The 19940-nt window shown below is 41.7% G+C and overlaps 1 protein-coding gene across 1 annotated transcript in view; it reads left to right on the top strand.

Moving 5' to 3' along the window:
* shank3a (SH3 and multiple ankyrin repeat domains 3a) overlaps nt 1–19940 on the top strand; it is a 994510-nt gene that overhangs the window by 505268 nt on the left and 469302 nt on the right. Inside the window, exon 11 of the mRNA XM_060842760.1 lies at nt 1694–2015. Coding sequence (XP_060698743.1) covers nt 1694–2015 — 322 coding nt within the window. The remainder of the gene's footprint in view (nt 1–1693; nt 2016–19940) is intronic.

Here is a 19940-nt window from a genome sequence, read left to right as displayed (position 1 = left end):
GCACCACCATTCAATATGATTGTGGCCGATCATGCACGTTCAATATCCTATTCCTACTTTCTCTCTGTACTCCTTGATCTCTTCAGGTGCAAGGGTCACTTCCCGCTCCCTCTTGAATATATCTAATGAATTGGCCCCAGCAGTGTCCTGTGGGAGAGAATTCCATAGATTCACAACTCTGAGTGAAGACATTCAACCTCACCTTGATCCTGAATGACTTACCCCTTATTCTTAGACCGTGACCCATATTCCTGGACTTCCCCATCATCAGAAACATTCTTTCTGCATCAGGATTTTATATGTTTCTATGAGATTTCCCCCGCTTGTTCTAAATTCCAGTGAGTACAAGCCCAGTTGATCCAGTCTTTAAGTATAAAATCTTTCAGCACACAATATGAAACATGATATAAACAGGTGAAAACTACAACATATCCTCTGCAAACACTGAAGCTTTATAGAGGTACCATGAAACTCTTGAGACAACAATTAAAGCATATTTTCATGAAAATCCCTATGATTGGAGCAAATGTTTTGATTTTCAGATACTTACTATCTAAACCTTGCCAAATGAATCGACCAGGTTCAATCCAAGGTCATTGAATCATAAGGCTATTAAAATTTATCAAGGAAATATTTTCAGGAAGGAAAATTTCAGGACATAAAGTAATCAAGCGGAAAAACAACCCTTTATTCTTCAAACAATCTGTCAGATTATGTGTCAGTGTTTCTGGAGAGACTCACAAGAGCCTGCAAAGCAGCACAGAAGCATTTAAAACTTTCAGACAAAAGTGAAAGAGTGTGCAGCTAAGTATGTTGAAATCAGAACATTTCAAACAGGAGGTGAAGTGTTAGTGTTGTTACCCTTACAGGGGCAACAGCTGAAAGCACGATTCAGTGGGCTGGACAAGGCAATTAAGCAGATCAGCCAAGTGAATTGGCCAATGGACACCCCAGATCACACAGAGAAAACTTGGTTCGGCCATAGCAACATCTCAAAATGATATAATTGTGGAGAGGAAAACAAGAACATTAAATAGGTCCATGATAGGGTAAAATATAGGTGAGTTGGGAGAGGACATTAAATGGGTGAGTACAGTGCATGATGGGTACAATGTACGTGGGCTAATGGAATAGATTGAAGGTTGAGAAAGTCCCCACTTGGTAGAATATGTATGAGGTATTGATAGATGGACTGAATGGTCAAGTGCATTGTATCACTCTAGTAGCAGCAATATTATCTTCAGCAGCAATAAGTATTGCCACTTTCATACCAAGATTGTAAATTAGAAAGTGACAAGGATTAATTTAGGCCAGGTAGGAATGGAATGAAGGTAATACACAGAGGATGATGGTTAGAGTGGAACCAGGTTTACCTCATGCACTGCCTGAGGTTCATGACCCTGGAAAGATTTTGCTTTGTCCATATAATTCTGTTGCAATATGTACATATGTGGATATAAAATAGGATAGGTTCAGGCCTGAGTCTGATCCCACCTTGTGATGTTTACTATTGTAATCCTAAAAATAAAATAAAATGGTAATTTAGCAAGTAAGTGGTGAAGTTGTCCCTCGTTACTCTCATGTATATTTGATGTTGGTGGAAGAGGGTGGGGTCAGTCATTTGGCATTATGAGGGAGGTGCCATTTGCACATGTTTTGAAGACGTGGACACTAATATTCCTGTAAATTTCAGTGCCTTTCAGAGAGACCCCAAGCTACACCAACAGGCGACGAACAGGCGGAGGTGCCCTCTCCTCCCCGCGCACTCTGCTGCGATCCACCAGTGACAACAACATCAACAACCTCCCAAGCCGGACATCCCACTCACCCGTGCCATCCCTCAGGAGTCTGCCACCGCAGTTACTGGCGCACATGCAGGAGGGTGCCGAGGGAGGTCAGCAGAGTACTGCTAGCTCACGGAGCTCACACAGCCGATCGCCCTCGCTGCAGTGTGTCCAAGAGGAAAGTGATGCTAACACGCCTGTCCTCAGGAAGCAGACTAAAGCCAGGCTGAGGTAAGATGGCCCAGAACCTTCTGTCCTCAAAAGGCTCTGGGATTGGGGAAGAGAATTCGACTCTATTTTCTGCTTAGTTACCTGACTGCCCACATTTCTCTGCAGTTCTTTAACAGCATCCCATGTTTGGAGAATAGCTTTTCAACCGGGTTTATCAGTGAAGGTAATAATGATAGGTCAGGGAAGAAAACACAGTATTAAAAGGAAAAGATACATAGTTTACAGTTCGAATCTGAAAACTTTGATCAAGATTTTTAAAAAATGTGCATACCTGCCCAATAAACCATTGATGATCTTTATTTAATATCAGTGAATATAGCACAGCGTGTAGGTCTCATTCCTTCATCAGATACCTCACCATGTAGTCCACATGTCATGGCATTGTCTTCTCGATACACCTGCAGAGGGGCTAAGGCTCGTGCTGCTTGTCTTCAGGGCCACCAGCTGTCGGTGAATTTTCTGACAACCTGAGACAGTGTGCAGTGGAGGAGCTAGTGGAACTTGGCACACATACCACGGCAGCTTGTAGCTGTAAGGTAGCTCAACTATCACAGGAAGTACTGGGACAGATTGTTTGAGGAGATTAAGCTGCTTGAGGCCCTCAGCTTCGCCTTTGCGGTGTTGTGGAATTCATGTTTGGTTAGCAGGCCAGAATTGAAAGAGAATGGGAAGATGAAAGGATCACAAAACCCTTCTCCTTTTCTCCAGATCCCACTTCATGTGAAACCACTGCTTGTTTCTGGAATAGGATTCAGAGCAGCTAGCTCTGTAGTTCTCCATGGAAGAGGCTGGGCATAATATTAAACTGTCAAGGATGTCCCAGTTAACCTTAAAATCCTGTCATATATAAAGTTAGTGCTAAGACTATCAATCTGATGAGACAGTCTTAGGATTGTCAATCACCCTGGGAGCAGATCAGGTTAGAAGCCCCCCTCAGTTTAAGGAGAGGTGATGGTCTATTAAAATTATCATTGGACAATTGATCCAGAGACCCGGGTAATGTTCTAGGGACTTGGATTCAAATCCCATCACAGCAGATGGTGGAATTTGAATTCAATAACAATCTGGAATTAAGTGTCTAATGATGACTGCGAGTAGATTGTCAGGAAATCCCACCTAGTTTACTAATGTCCTTCAGGGAAGGAAACTACCACCCTTACCTGGTCTAGCCTACATATGACTCCAGACCCACAGCAATGTGGATGACTCTTAACTTCTCTCTGGGCAATTAGGGATGGGCATTGAATGCTGGCCCAGCTCACATTCCATGAATGATTTTTAAAAAAAATTCTGTAGGATTTTGTCCTAGCTGGATGAAAGGATTTTATACCCTCTAACCCATCCCGAGATTCACCGACCTTTGGACTTTATAACAGCATGTGCCAACTCACCCAGCATCTACTCTGGGCAGATCTTGGAAATTTTGTGGATTTGAATAAAATAAATGTCTAAAAATCTGATATAAATTTAATTATGCAGATTTGAATGTTTTTTTAAAAAGCTCACATTCATGAAAGCCCATTTAGAACTTACAAAAACAAAAATCAAATATTTGATCTCTTTTAAATGCAAGCAACGTTATTTCCACATCCAATGTCAAAGACAACTAATGTTTAATAGGCTGATAAAAGTGTCAAACTGTGATTTTAGAACTCAGCCCCACTGCTGTGAGATAATAATAGTCTTTTTTTAATAATCAGCCAGAGATTCATAATCATCTAGAAAGGAAGAAAGGGATAGTTAACATGGTTTTGTGAAGGGTAGGTTATGATCAAATCTTATTGAGTTCTTTGAGAAGATGACTAAACAGGTGAATGAGGGTAAAGTGGTTAATGTGGTATATATGGATTTCAGTAAAATGTTTGATAAGGTTCCCCACATTAGGCTAATGCAGAAATTACAGAGGCATGGGATTGAAGGTGATTTAGCAGTTTGGATTAGGAATTGGCTAGTTGTAAGAAGACAGAAAGTGGTGGTTGATGGGAAATATTCATTCTGGAGTTCAGTTGCTAGTGGTATACCACAAGGATCTGTTTTGGGGGCCACTGCTGTTTGTAATCTTTATAAATAACCTGGATGAGGGCATAGAAGGATGCATTAGTAAATTTGCGGATGTCCCTAAGGTTGGTGGAGTTTTGGACAGTGCCAAACGGTAGTGCAGGTTACAGAGGGACATACATAAGCTGCAGAGCTGGGCTGAGGGGTGGCAAAGGGAGTTTAATGCGGAAAAGTGTGAAGTGATTCACTTTGGAAAGAATAACAGGAACGCAGAGTACTGGGCAAATGGTAAGATTATTGGTAGTGTGGATGAGCAGAGAGATCTCAGTGTCCATGTACGTGGATAGTTGACACCCGGGTTGATAGAGTTGTTCAGAAGGCATACGTTGTGTTAACTTTTATTGGTAAAGGGATTGAGTTTCAAAGCCTTGAGGTCATGCTGAAGTTGTACAAATCTCTGGTGCGGCCACACTTGGAGCATCATGTACAGTTCTAGTCACCACATTGTAGGAATGATGTGGAAGCATTGGAAAGGGTGCAGAGAAGGTTTACCAGGATTCTGCCTGGTAAGGAGAGAAGGTCTTACAAGGAAAGGCTGAGGGACCTGAGGCTGTTTTTGTTAGAAAGAAGAAGGCTGAGAGCTGACTTAATAGAGACATATAAGATGACCAGAGGATTAGATAGGATGGACAGTGAGAGCAAATTTCCTTGGATGGTGATGGTTAGTACAGGTGACATAATTTTAAATTGAGGGGTGATAGTACAGGACAGAGATCAGAGGTAGTTTTTTTACTCAGAGAGTAGTAAGGGTGTAAAGTGCTCTGCCTGCAAAAGTAGTAGACTCACCTACTATAAGGGCATTTAAATGGCTACTGCATAAACATATGGATGAAAATAGAATAGTGTAGGTTAGATGAGCTTCAGATTGATTCTACAGATCAGCACAACATCGAGGGCCTAAGGGCCTTTACTGTGTTGCGAATTTCTATGCTCTATATTCATAAAAGTCTTATGACAATGTCAACAAGCTGGTGTTGTAAACTGCTAGAGAAGTTTTTTTTTAGAAGAAATTGCTGTCATCTGCAGTTTATTTTATTTTGAATGGTTAGGGAATAAATATTTTCACGCCATGGCAATTAAAGACACCTTATCTCCCTTCAAGAATCTTTATGTTTTCTTCATAAATTTGTGACTTCCTCACTGTGGTTTAAGTTCCTTGCAGTTGCTGAGATAGGATATGTTTAAATTTAATGTTGAGTTCAAATGGTGTTGCTAAGTTCAGGTTTCCCTCATGCGTAAATTACACCACTTCTTTACCCTTATTAGCAAAAGTTTAATCTGTTGAAAGTGAAGGTCCTCCTCACCATTTTGGAAGATTAATGGAGTCTTCCCATCTTCATAAAAATACAAGTCTTGGGACGATCAGTTCTGTTTTACACAGTCAGTGCTGTGATAGTCATTCCTGTTATACACAGTTAGTGTTTAATTAGTTAGCCCTATTGTAGACCCTTCCAATATTGGATCAGACTATCCCGTTATGAACAAAGTTCTTATACATATTTATTGCTGGGGACAGTTGGTCCTATGAACAGACATATGAACATGTGAATTTGGACCAGGAGTAAGCCATTCACCACCTTAATGTTGCAACCTGTCCTTCATCTTCAGAGAAAGTGAGGACTGTAGATGCTGGAGAGTCAGAGTTGAAAAGTGTGGCGCTGGAGAAGTACAGGAGGTCAGGCAGCATCCTGTTCCTCAGATGCTGCCTGACCTCCTGTACTTTTCCAGTGCTACACTTTTCGCTCTGTCCTTCATCTTAGTCAATTCTATAGATTGTAAACAGTTCAGGTTCCAGTCCCAATCCCTGTGGCACACTACTGATAACATCTTGCCCAACTGAAAAGGACCCATTGATGCCTGCTCTCTGCTTCATGTTAGCTGATCAATATTTGATCCAAACCTACATGTTACCCCTACACCAGATGCTTTTAGTTTCTGCAACAATTTTTAATGTAACACTTTATCATGTCCTGTTATATACGGACTTAGCAAATTTCTCAATACACCTCCTCCCTCACCTCCATCATTGCACCCTCATCTCCCCCCTTGCCTCAATCATATCAGCATTCTGCAGAAACCATTCCTGTGTGATTCTCTCATTAGATCCGCTCTCTTCACCAGTCCATCCTCCACTCCCGGCACTTTCCCTCGCCGCTGCAAGAGATGTAACCCCTGTGCCCACACCTCCCCCCTCACCTCCATCCAAGGCCTTGAAGGACCCTTCCATATCCAGCAGAGATTTTCCTGCACATCCAAACACCTCATCTACTGTGTCTGTTGCTCTCGATGTGGTCTCTTCTACTTTGGGGAGACAGGACGCCAACTTGCAAACACTTTCAGAGAACATTTCTGGAGTACGCACATCAACTAACCCCACTGCCCTGTGGCTGACCACTTCAATTCCCCCTCCCACTCCACCAAGGACAAGGAAGTCCTGGGCCTCCTCCACTGCCAAATCCAATCCACCCGACACCTGGAAGAAGAACGTCTCATCGTCCACCTTGGGGCCTTCCAACCACACGGCAGCAACATCGATTTCCCCAGTTTCCTCATCTCCCCTCCACCTACCCCCACCCCACATCCAACCCTCCAACTAAGCATCACCCTCTTGAACAGTCCTATCTGCCCATGTTCCTTCCTGCCTATCTGCTCCACTGTCCACTCTGACCTAACACCATCACCCCCCACCTACATCAACATATCACCTTCCCAGCTACCTTCTTCCCAGCCCCATCCCCACCCTCCTATTTATTTTTCAGCCCCCTTCCCCCCATCACATTCCTGATTAAGGGCTTATGTCTGAAACATCGATCCTCCTGTTCCTCGGATGCAGCCTGACCTGCTGTGCTTTCCCAGCGCCACACTTTTCGAACCTTATCACTCAAGCTTACTTAACTAATCTTCTTATCATATCTGTCATCTCCACTTTGTCACCATATCCTTCAATTTCACCAACCATCAAATTCACAAAGATGCAAATAGTAATCAAAACAAGTCTGTAAATGGAAAATGAATTTCAGTATAGGTAAGTGTGAAATGGTGTATTTGGTAGAGGAAATTAGGAAGTCACAAACTCACCTGGAAGTAAAAGTCTGAATGAGATATAGGAGCAAAAAGATCGAAGGGTGTAAACTCGTAAATCATTAAATGTCATGTTGCAGTTCAACAAAATCTTGACAAGTGCAAATGAAGTATTGGGGTGATCTCATAGATGCTGGTAAAATATTAAAGGGTTGAATAAGATAAAGGATATGTCTCGATGAATGGGCAGTCCATATGAGAACCCAGTAAAGTAAATACATGAAAGGATTCAATAGAAACCTCCCTATCCGAAGACTACTGTCCTTTATCTTCACTTGCTATTCTTCTTACCCCACTTACCTATCTTTTCCCTTGGTCCGAAAAACCTACTTCAGCACAAATGTGTCCCTTAATCCTTTTCTCCAGGAAAATTTCCAATTTTTCCTCAGCTCATTTGAAATGTCTGCTTCAGTAAGGTTCTCTGAAAGTTATGTTCCAAAATTTCTCATTTAAATCACATTTTCACAATGATCAGTCTAGAAATCAAAGACCTTTTGATCCACCGGTTCACAACTGTCCTGAATACCAATTTATACAATTGTCAGAAACATTCTGTAGCTTTTTCAGTTCAGTTATTATCCAAGTTAAAACATGCAGTGGACAACTTGCATGTAACACCATTTCACACATAGTACTCCGATAAATGATTGCAGTGGTGATGTTCATTGGAGGATAAATGTTGACCAGGAATGGAGTGAATAATCCAGCTTCTGTTCTGTGAGATCCTCTCAGGAGAGCAGGTGGGGTCTCAGGTGAAAATTCTGACCAAAAGCCAATGCAATGCTCCATAAAGTTCCAAATTCCTGGGTAGAGCTTTACCCATGCCTCAGACTCAGCTGAATGCACCACCACTGAGCCAAGACTATCCCCCACAATCCGTCTGCCCTATACTTGTTCACCATGACCTTGCCACTGCATTCTAAAGCAGCGCTGTACTGATTATATCTGACAGTTTTTGTCTTCCAAGTCCAGTTTCTCTTGAGTATGTTTTGCACATATTTGTAAACAAATTGCGCACAAGGGTGTGAGGGAAAGAATGATCATCGATTATTAAGTCAAACGGTACAGTGCACCTTCTAGGCTGAAGAGTTGTTAGTGACCACTGGAGTCAGTGTGCAATAGCATGGACCCTTAAAGTCTTATACTTCTTGCATAGGCAGATGAATCCACTGATTGTAGTGAACACCATCTGATCCTGCTGTGGAGTAACATCCTGATAAATCCCATTCTTTATCTGTCCCATAGGCAATAAAAGGACCAGGGACCGGAGGTTACATCAGACCCAGTAACTGAGCACATGTCCTGGGGCTCTATGGGACCCACTGTGCTTGGATGAGAGGCAGGACTCAGGGCCCAGGCTAGGATCAGCAACAGGGCTTGGGATTTATATCCTTGCCCTTGAGCAAAATAGATCCTTACCTCAAATGGGAAATCCAACAGCTAAAACCAATCTGTAGCTCATAATGGTTTCTCCACTATCACAGACACCTTTCCCCTTAAGCTCAGATAACATGCAACAGAATTCTCATTATCTAGCTGCAGATTTTACCCTGCAGGTGTTCGTGTGCTCGCCCCTGACAGTGAAATGGTAAAATATTTTGCTGTGCCAAATGACAAATCAGAAACAGATACCTCCAGTTTGATTCAGTACTGAAAAGAGCTGTTGGACCATTCACTCAGCAGTTGTGAGTAATTTGTTGGTCTTTCCTTTCTGTCTTGGTAGGTGAACAATGTGCCATGACCCATGTATTGACTGTATTGGCTTTTCATCAATAAGTTTCTGTCATTTTCTGAAGGTGTCAAATCAATCCTTCACTGAAATTCTTCCCAACCCAATCAGGGGTTTATTGTTTTAGAATAAAAACCTATTTGTACCTAGCCTATCCCTCCCTTCCTAATGAAGGGCTTTTGCCTGAAACTTTGATTTTCCTGCTCCTCAGATGCTGCTTGACCTGCTGAGCTTTTCCAGCACCACTCTAATCTAAACTCTGGTTTCCAGCATCTGCAGTCCTCACGTTTGCCTATTTATACCTCACCTATCCCCTACCTTAGTCTATGCTAAGTGCAATCATTTATTAAATGTGAGCATTTTTCATTCAATTAATGCGATTATTTTGATTGAATAAATGCCTTTTTCTTCCCTCTCCATAAAAAGGATTGGGTAGAACAGTAGGTTAGACTTTGTCTAGTGACGGATAATTCCAGTCCGCGCTGCTGGTCATAAGGATCTTGAGTAACCTGAGTTTCAGTGCAATCACAACCCAGTCTCATTAGCAGAGGATTGTTAAGTGAAGCATTGGCTGGCATTTCTGTCAGAACTATCTCCACTCCACATCCATAACTTCAGTCAATGTACAGTACATATCCTGGTGAAGTTGTTGCAGTGCAGTGGGATCAGCTCTGTGGAAGTTCTCCACCAACGTCAGGTAAAAACACAGAGAACATTCTTTTGAGATTGGAGTTGTCAAATCTGTAAGATCACTGAAGTCAGAGTTTTACGCTGCATCAAACACATGCTGTATGTACCCCAGGAGTGTTTGATGAGAAACCGTGGGGAGATCTCTACTGGAACCTTACCCATTCTGTAAATGACCTGGGAGCATTTGGTGGAACAATGTAGACAGAAGACTTACTCTCTCTTTATTGCTTTCTGTGGGAATGTTTCATTTCCAGGTTTTCTCAGTGAAATCCCTGGTGGTGAGACTCCCAAAATGAACAGGATCAATAAGTGAACAGAATCCCTGAAGTGAAAGCACATATGAATATGAATTATGAAAGTGAAATTCCCTTGATAAATGGGGATCCTTGACAGTGAGAATCCCTTAATAAATAAAATCCCTGATAAGGTTGATTTATACAAACGACATGATTATGAAGCCCAGTATGTACAAAAGGTCTGTGATTATAAAGCATTTTTTAAAGGAGTCCCATTGATAAGAGTCCATGATAGACGCTGAGTTTGCTCCAGCTTTTACAGGAGGTTTTCCCATCCCCACACAAGGTTCCTCTGGTGCTTCAGAAAAGCCTTTCGATCTTATTATTATAAGATTCTGTGTTTTGGGCATTAAAACTCAATTATCCAATCACGTAGCCTTCAGCCAAATGGATGCTATTTATAGTTCACTGCATCGATCAGTCAGCGTTGATTTACAGTCACTGTACTAGTTGATAGTACCTCCTTGCGGAGGTGGCAATCTCTGCATTTTCCTCTCTAACTTCCATTAACCGAAGGCTAGATGAACTAAATTGGGAAATATTCACAAAATATCAGCAGGTAGGAGTCAGATCAAACCATTAACAGCACCAAGTGAGGGCTTCCTTTTGTTCCTCTAATGTTAATTGCCTCTCCTCATCTCCAGTTCTGAGTTGCTGCATTCTTGTTGAGGTGAAGAGCCACTGGCAGATTCTCACATATGAACAAGCATTATATATAAATTAGAAATACAAGTAAGCCACGTGCTCCAACAGACATTAACGTTATGGCTAATGTGTTTGTGTTATAAAGTCCACATTACAATCTATCCCCTTCCTTGATTTGATCTGATTTGACTTATTGTTGTCACATGTACCTAAGTACAGTGAAAAGTTTTATTTTACAAGCATAAGATACAAGGACATACAGATCATAAGACCTTACCTCTGTCTTTACAAAAATCAATGACACAACCTTAATTGTGTTCTGAGGCAGAGAGTTCCAAAATTGCAAATCTGCTGAGAGAAAATAAAACAAATTCGTTCCCTTTAATTGTCCTAAAAGGACAATCATTAATTTTCAAATAGTGTCCCTAAATTCTGAACTCACTCACAAGAGTAAACATCCTTTCCATGTCCGTTTTGCCTAGATCATTCAGAATCTAATAAACTTTGATCAAGTCACTCCTCACTCTTCTATATTCCAGTGAAATAAATTGAGTCTAACAAATCTTTCCCCACACGATAATTTGTTTATTCCAAGTTTGTAAACACTCTGTGTACTACCTATAACACAATTCCACCCTTCTTTAAATAAGTACTTCCATAATCAATACTCAAGATGTGGTCTGATCAATACTCTTTCTAGGTGAAGTATAACGTCTTTACATGTATGTTCAATTCCCCTCATAATAAAGGATAGCATTCCATTAGCTGTCTTAAGCACTTGCTGTACCTGCATGCTAACTGTTTGTGGCGTGTCACAGAACACCTAGATTCTTCTGTATTTCAGAATTCTGAATTCATTCTACATTTAAATATTACTCTGCTTTTTAAAAATAAATTCCTGCCAGAGTGGATAACATCATATCTTCCCACAATATGCTACATTTTCACCTCCTCACAACCTAACTATGTTAGTCTACATTCTTGTTATATAGTCTTCACAAACACATTCCTACTTATTGTTTTGTTGTCTGCAAACTTAACCTCCATACATTTGGTCCCCTCATCTAAGTATTTGATATAATTTGTAAAAATTTAAAGGTCCAGCACAGATCCCTGTGAGTCCGAACTTGCTACATTCTACCAATCTGAAAAAGATCCATTTATGCACATAGTTTGTTTTCTACCAGCCAGCCGATCTTCTGTAATGATGATAAATCGCCTTCTATAAATTGAGATCCTAATTCATACAAAAACCATTTCTGTGGAACTTGTCAATGACCTTCTGGACATCCAAGTACAGTACATCAGTGGACTTCCTTTTATCCATAGTGCAAGTTATTCCATCAACGAATTCCAATAAATTTCTTAAACAGGATTGTCCCTTTCACAAAACCATGCTGACATCTACTAATTATCTTGCATTTTTCCAAGTGCTGAGTTATAATCTACTTAATGATCAATTGTATCATCTGCTGCATGATGTATATTAAGTTAACTGGCATGTAGTTTCCTTTTCTCTGTCTCCATTTCTTCTTAAACAGTGAGATTATATTTGATCATTTCCAGTCTGGTGAAATCTTTCCAGAATCTAACAACATTTAGAAAATTAAGACCATTGCGTCTATTACTTTAGCTACTTCTTTTAACACTCTAGCTAGAAGTCCATCAGGAACTGAAGATTAATCAATGCACAGCCTTATCAGTTTGTTCAGTACCACTTCCCTCATGTTTCTTTCAATAAGTTCCCTTTTCTTTCAAACTCCTTATTTACATGTTCTACTGATATCTTTTTGGATCCTCTGTTGTGAATACAGAAGTAAAACGTGGAATCTTACAAGGATCTGAGCAATGTGGACTATGGTAAGATGTGTCGCAGAATCAGAAGGGAAGTGTGGTGTGGACCATCTCAGTGTGGAGATCATGTCGCTCCATCTGTCAGATGTTTCCCATTCAACATTGTGAGATTCTTGTCAGACAACAGTGAGTTGATAATTGACAGTGATCAACTTTTGTTAAGCTCCCTGTTGATGGCTCAACAGGCCTCATTATTCTACTTCCCATCTTACCAAACTCACACAGAAAACTAGCCATCAGGGAAATTTGTCATGGAAACCAGAGTGAATTGAGTTCACTGCTTTCTCTGTTCAACCTCCATGTTGCCTATGAACATCCACCTACACAGGACATGAACCATATGCACCAGCCACATGCATTTAACATTCAGCAAGCCCACACTACCATCCTGATACCTTTCCAGTGCACTGGCAGTGCACCCTGGAAGCCCAGGCTTGTCTACTAGGGCTGCAATGGATGCAGTTATTGTACAGGGACTGAAACCCAGTCCATGGCTTGGACAAGACAGCTTAACCAGGTTGCTTGCTTGATGTCTTAGAATACATTCACCTGGTGTCTATGGGCATGTCTCGTTTTGCGGTGCCAATTGGCACATAATTAGGTAGCTGGCCATGCTGTTCAGTAGTTCTCAAACAAGGCTGCTTTCAAGTTGTCAGATGGCACATCAGCATCCCAACTATAGCACATGGCAGCAGCAATCCTAGCATAAACACTGCATCTGTAGCAAGAAAGTAGCCAGGTCTGTAAGTCTTTTAGGAATACTCCTCAGCAAAGTCCTTTGGGACCTGTGTCAGTCAGAGGACACAGCCAAGTTAGTCAAGGGTTTGGTCATGGTTAGGTGTCCAGTCAGGGTGCTGTCGCACGAAGGGTCTGTGGCTCTGCACACCAGGGAGCAGCTGGTGATCAGTCCAGGGATGGGACTGTCACAGTCATGGTGATGTGTAGCCACCAGTCAGCAGTCTGAGTAGATCTCAACCAGTGCAAGCTGATCACTTGCTCAAGAGAGGGGTCAAGGATGTGTCTTGCGAGGCCGGATCTACCTGTGAGATGCAAGAGGCAGAAGGCTTTGTGGTCATTGGTTAGTGATTGTGTTCAATGCATAAGACTGTTTGTGAGTTAATATGGTATGACAAATGTGCTTACTTGGCTGGTGGGACACGAATGTGAATTAATCCCATTGGAGTGGTCCCAGTTTCCTACTACAAGAGCAAGGATTCAGTTCTTGTAAGGGGTAAGGACATGAAGATTGGCACTCCCTCCTACCTATGCTATTTTGTTGTGCTGCATAACAGAATGTCTTGTCCTGTAATGACAGAAAGGAAGCAGATGAATAAGACCCAAATGGGTGGCATGGCTGTTAATGCTGGTGCATATGAAGGAAAGGTCTTGAGGTGTTTCAAGGAAGTGAGGATGCAGCACAGAGAGAATACAGGGCTAGTGGGAGGGTGGGGTTAACATCCAGTTAGTGAGGGAGGGTTTTGTTCCACTCAGAGGGGCTGCCAGAACATGAGTCTTGGTGTAGGATGCATTGCAGTGACAGAGACAGAATGAGTGTGAAACAGCAGAGAGAAGTGGAGAAGGTCCTTGATCTGCTTTCTGCTCTGTAACTTAGTCCTCCGCACCCTCAAGATGGCAGTGACCTGGGTGACACTGTCCAACCAGGCTGGCATGCTCTGGTGATGTAGCCTCCGCTGACAGTTCTCCAGGAAGAAGACCTCCCTCTGCTGGAACATCCCATCCATCACATCCTCCGGATCCCTGTCAGAGAAACATTTAACAATCATGCCCTTCCCAGCCATCTCTCAAAGCAGCCTCCAAAACTGAGCAAAGCAAACTCCAGACACCAGCAATCCTCCAGGTGCACAGCAAGTTTTTAAAGATGGTGTGGATGCAACGCATGTTGGTTTTTAGCTGCATATCTGCTGAATGGCCAGTTTTTCTGAGACCCACTTTTTTTAAAAACTGAATGCAAATTTCAATTATATTGCGACCACTGTGGCCTAGACATGCCTGTACTCTGTGGTAATAAAATAATCCTGTCGTATGACACAGTACCAAGTTCGAGTATAGTCTGCTCTGTAGTCCGTTCCAGAAAATGCTGCTCTTTGAAACTGTCTCAAAAGCATTTCACAAATTTCTCATCACTGATACTATTGCCAGTCTGACCTTTCAAGTTTACAAGGGAATTAAAATCACTATATAGCTATACCTTTACCACAAGCACCCAATATTTCCTGTTGTGTACTTCTTCCTACTCTGTGGTTCCTGTTTGAAAGCCGTAGATCATTCTGCCAAGTGACTTCTTTCTCTCACTATTCCTCATCTCCACCAAAGCCAATTCTACATCCTTATCTCCTGAACCAACTTTATGCCTAACTATTGCACCAGCAGCATCTCTGATCAGGAATGCTACCTTATTACATGTACCTTGTTTCCTACTTTTCTTGAATGTCTTTCATCCTTGATATTCAGAATCCAATCTTTTTCATCCTGGAGCCATGATTCCATATTGCTATCATACGGTTAATCACTTCTGCGTGCACCAGCAATTCATTTACTTTGTTTTGAATGTTACACACATTCAAATACAGAGCCTTTAGTTCTGTTTCCTCATTGTCATTTTTTAGTCTATTCTAGGTTTTTTCCCCTCTCTATCTCTTCTTGCTATTCTCTGACCTCCATTTTCCATAGTATTTACTTCTTCTGCTTTACTCTATGCCTTGATTTGTTAAATTTATCCAAGGTTGATCCAGCGGTTCTCTTTTATTTTAAAGCCATCTCTACTTCACTGGTTATGCAGCTGACCAATCCCAGCACAATTCAGGTGTAGAACATCCCAGTGGTATAGATTGGTCCTGATGTGTCTGTCCAGTGAACTGGAACCCACTTCTCTCACACCAGCTTTTGAGGTATACATTCATGTCTTTGATCTTATTCATCCTGTGGCCAATCACATGTGGCTTAACTTGTAATCCAGACATTACTACTTTTGTGGTTCTGCTTTTTAATTTAATAACTAACTTCTCAAATTCATGAGCAGAACCACTTTCCTAGCTCTATCTATGTTATTGATTCTCACATAGACTGTGACCCCCCCCCCACTTCCCCTTCCCCTTCCCAATGGAAATTCTTTTCCTGCCCAGCAGTTTTCCCAAACCCCGGCACTGGGCAGGCAAAGTGGTCTGTACTTTGATGCATAGATCACCTCACCAAACTGTTCCATACTGACTCTTCATTCCGAATTTCTTCCATCTGTTAAATGGCTTCTTGTACCATGGTGTCATGGCCAATTTAAAACATCCCCCTTCTGTCCTCACTCTCTTCAAGACAAGCTGAAAAAAACCTCAAACCTGTTTGACAACTACACAGGATGACTCCCCTGCTGTAGCCCTCTGGGTTCCCTTACCTTCCTCATTTACATCACACACTCCTATCCCTGACCAACAACTGGGGCAGAAGCTCCTATCCTAATAGATGGAACCACTTCATGAAATGTAAAGTTTCCAGGTAACTTTGACCCTGATGCATCACAATCTTTGCAGTTCTGTCTCCATCTCAGTAACGATGAGCCAAATTCCCTCAGCCACAACACTTATTGCAAAAGGTTTACTAAAATGTGCTGAGATCAGAGGGTTTGAGCTATAAGAGGAAGCTGAAAATGCTAGGGCTATTTTCCTTGGAGTGTTGGAGGCTGAAGGATGACCTTGTAAAATCATGAGAGGCATGGATAGGGTGAAAAGCCAAAATCTTTTTTCCCTCGGTAGGGGAGTCCAAAACTAAAGGGTATAGGTTTAAGGTGAGAGAGGAAAGGTTTAAAAGGGACTAGAGGGCAACTTTTTAATGCAGAGGGTGCCACATATTTATAATATGCTGCCAGAGGACATGGTCAAAGCTGGTACAATTAAAAAGGCATCTGGATGGATGTATGAATAGGAATGGTTTAGAGGGATGTAAGCTAAATGTTGCCAAATGGGACAAGATTAATTTAGGATATCTGGTCAGCATGGACGAGTTAAATGGAGGTGTCCTGATGAAGGGCTTATGCTTGAAACATCGACTCCCCTGCTCCTCGGATGCTGCCTGACCGGCTGCGCCTTTCCAGCAGCACACTTTTTGACAGCATCTGCAGTCCTCACTTTTTCCAGTTTGGACCAAAGGTCAGTTTCTATGCTGTACAACTCGTGTGTTTACCCTGGATCATATTAGCATCCAGAAATTTCCACATTCTTTAGTTATAAAATCATAGAATCTCTACAGTGTGGAAGCAGGTCATTTGGTCTGTCAGGTCCATACTGATCCTCTGAACAGCATCCCACCCAGACCCATCCACCCTACCCTACCCCTGTAACCCTCCATTTCCCACAGCTAATCCCTCTGACCTGCACATCCCTGAACACTATGGGCAATTTAGCATGGCCAATCCACCCTAACCTGCACGTCTTTGGACTGTGGGAGGAAACCCAGGCAGACATAGGGAGAACATGCAAACTCCACACAGTCACCCGAGGCTGGAATCCAACCCAGGTCTCTGGCACTGTGAGGCAGCAGTACTGACCACTGTCTAGGCACAGCGTATCACTTGACCTGCCATGTTTTATATTTATTGACTAGTTATAAATTGGTAATTAATTTACAATTAATGTAGCTTAAACCACACAGAACTGTAATATAGAGCTGTGATAAGTCTCCACCGTAGTATTGATTACTGCGCTCAAAGCTTACTTAGGGATTTATTTAGGTCTGGTGTTTCAGCTGATTGATAAATAATTGCCGTTATCAGGCAGGTGTCAGTTTAACAAGGTTGATTTAACTTTCATAAGGTCTGTTAGTTCTAGATTAGATTCTGAAATTTGAACTTGAAAAATGTTTAAACTTGAATTCTCACTTTGAAGTGAATTGCCAGTTATAGTCACTCAGTCTGTTCTCATTCAGACAAATTCTCCCTCACACTGACCATGTAATTGGAAGTCTCTTCTCTTATATAGAGCTGTGACAACTTATTCCCTTGTGTAGCTTCCAGCTATAATAATCAACACCTACTTGATCGATACAACAAGTGGCCATTTCTTTCCTGACTCTGAGTTTGATTGTTGGAGGAGTTGGTGAAGATTATTTAGCCCCTTGAGCCTGTTCTGCCATTCTTTTAGGTCACATTTGATTTGTGCCTCAACTCCATTTGTCTGCCTTTCCTCCATTTTCTTTGATACTATCGCCCAAGAAAAATCCATCAATCACCATCTTAAAAATTTCAGTCAACATTCCCCAGCACTACATCCTTTCAGGACGGGCAGTTCGACATTTCCATATCCTTTACACTGAAGAGAAGAATGAGAGACCACATCGTGGGGATTCACATTTTGGATTGGTTGATGGAAAGCAGAGAGCTTTCTATCCTTATGAATTCTGCAAATCTTACTAATCAGGTGCACACATTTCAAATGGTAATAATCTGAAGCAGTGTGCTTATATAATTTATTTTCCCTATTATTTTAGTGATCATTAAGTACAATATGGATGACCATTGCATTCCAGTAAATTGTCCCTGTGACTGTTTGTACATATCTTTTGAGTAAAATGAACTGGGGAAAGAAAGTGCCATTCCAGCTTACACCAGCTAATCTAGAAATTACTGTCTTTTCATGCACAAAACTTTCCTGTGATGCATTCCCCTGGAATGGCAGATAACTATGGCTAGCCTTTCACATTGTCCACCTCATATACCACATGAACAGCAGAAGGTGACCAGAAGCTTTTGCAAGCATCAACATAATAGGTACAAAAGGTATATGCCCAACATATCACCACTACTCACCCTAAAAGACATGCACCCTAACAAGAAGTGCTTCAAGAACTGCCATCGAATAAGACTGTTGCATGGCATATAATGGATCATCAATTTCATGCAGTAGCACAGTCACACTGCAGTCCCACCATGAAAGTTCAGCTTGGATTCCTGAGATCTTCTACCTGGTAGATATCAATTGTCCAGCAGTGACAGGCCCACTGTATTCACAGGTCTCAGCATAGTAACCATTCATGAGGTTCAAGCCATATCCATGGGAGTGAGAATGAAAAAGCCATAGGATATTCCTCTTCAAAGATGAAGCATGAAACAGATACAACTGCCAGCAAGAATGTAGAGAGCAACCAGATCATGCAACAGGTAAAGTTTGGGCATCATTAATTCAATCACAAATACCTGGATCTCAGCAAAGGCATGTAATCTATCCAGGTTGTGCGAAGTGGTTGCTGATAACATTGTCACATTGCATAGGAATAGAAGCCACCTCTAGACCAATGTACAATGCACCAGTCAGGAAGAAAACTCTGACAACAGTAATTGTGCGATAATGCTGAGTAACAGCAACCAACTGCAAGACAACTACAGTTGTCAACCAGGAGCAACTTCGAATAATGTACCTCTCCCAATGGGTATAGGATCGCCAGATTAGGACGAGTTGTCAAACATGTAAAACATCATATCAGACTTTGAATTATGAACCTTGACTCTTTAAATGGGTATATAATTGTTCGATGCATGTATGTTTGATATTTTATTTCTTTGGGATAAAGAAAGAGTTTATGGTTTATCTCTCAGCAGATGCACAATGTGCTTTTAAGGAACTTGCTGGTGATATCAGTACCATGTCATGGTGTATGACATAATGGTATAAAGCTCTCAGTCTCCATGACATGCTGAGGGAAGTGTGCTGCAAGCTCCAAGTTGCTAAGCTTCAGCCCAAACATGCAAATACCTATGATTATAGTGTACATATATAAATACCAGGAGCCATACTAAACCTTCAATGAGCTCTTTGAGCCACAATTCATATTTATGTCAAGGTTAATATGGGATTACAGCATGGTTGTTGCAGAGATCATCAGCTATAATGCCTTGCTAACATATCATTGGAAATAAGTGGGGAAGGGTCATGTAGAATCAGCCAAAAGTCCCTCTAAGCATGGCATTGGTGGATAGAATATTACATACTGGTCACAAGCCAGTTTAGATGTGTCTAGCCAAAACCAGCAAAGAATGAGTACCAAAAAATGGCATGGTAAACAAAATCCAAAATATCAGCTGTAGAATTACAGGATTATGGAATCCCCACAGAAAGAGGCCCGTCAACCCATTGAATCTGCACTAATCTCCGAGGAGTATCACACTCAGACCCACCCTCACCCCATTCAGGTAACCCCACATGGGATTTTTTTCCTGGCTAACCCTATCTAACCTGCCCATCTTTGGGCCAGTGGAAACCCACACAGACACTGGGAGAATGTGCAAACTCCACACAGACCATCACCCGAGGGGGGAATTGAACCTGGCTCCCTGGTGCTGTGGGGCACTGTGCTTACCACTGTACCATTCTGCTGCCCTTAATTTCTCTTCTTTTAATGTTTCTGAATAATTTGGTAATGTCAATAAAAAAAGCCACAACACATTGTGAGATTGCTGTAGCTTGTGATAAGCAGAAAGTCTCTATTACTTTGCTGAATAATCTCAGGAGTTTGCTCAGAGGCTCCCAGAAATAAAAACCAAAAAATAGCACAACCTCACTACCTGCTGCA

The sequence above is a fragment of the Hemiscyllium ocellatum genome, chromosome 23 (genome assembly GCF_020745735.1).
Source record: "Hemiscyllium ocellatum isolate sHemOce1 chromosome 23, sHemOce1.pat.X.cur, whole genome shotgun sequence".
In the NCBI taxonomy this organism is placed as follows: domain Eukaryota; kingdom Metazoa; phylum Chordata; class Chondrichthyes; order Orectolobiformes; family Hemiscylliidae; genus Hemiscyllium; species Hemiscyllium ocellatum.
This window is presented reverse-complemented; position numbering and strand designations above follow the sequence as displayed.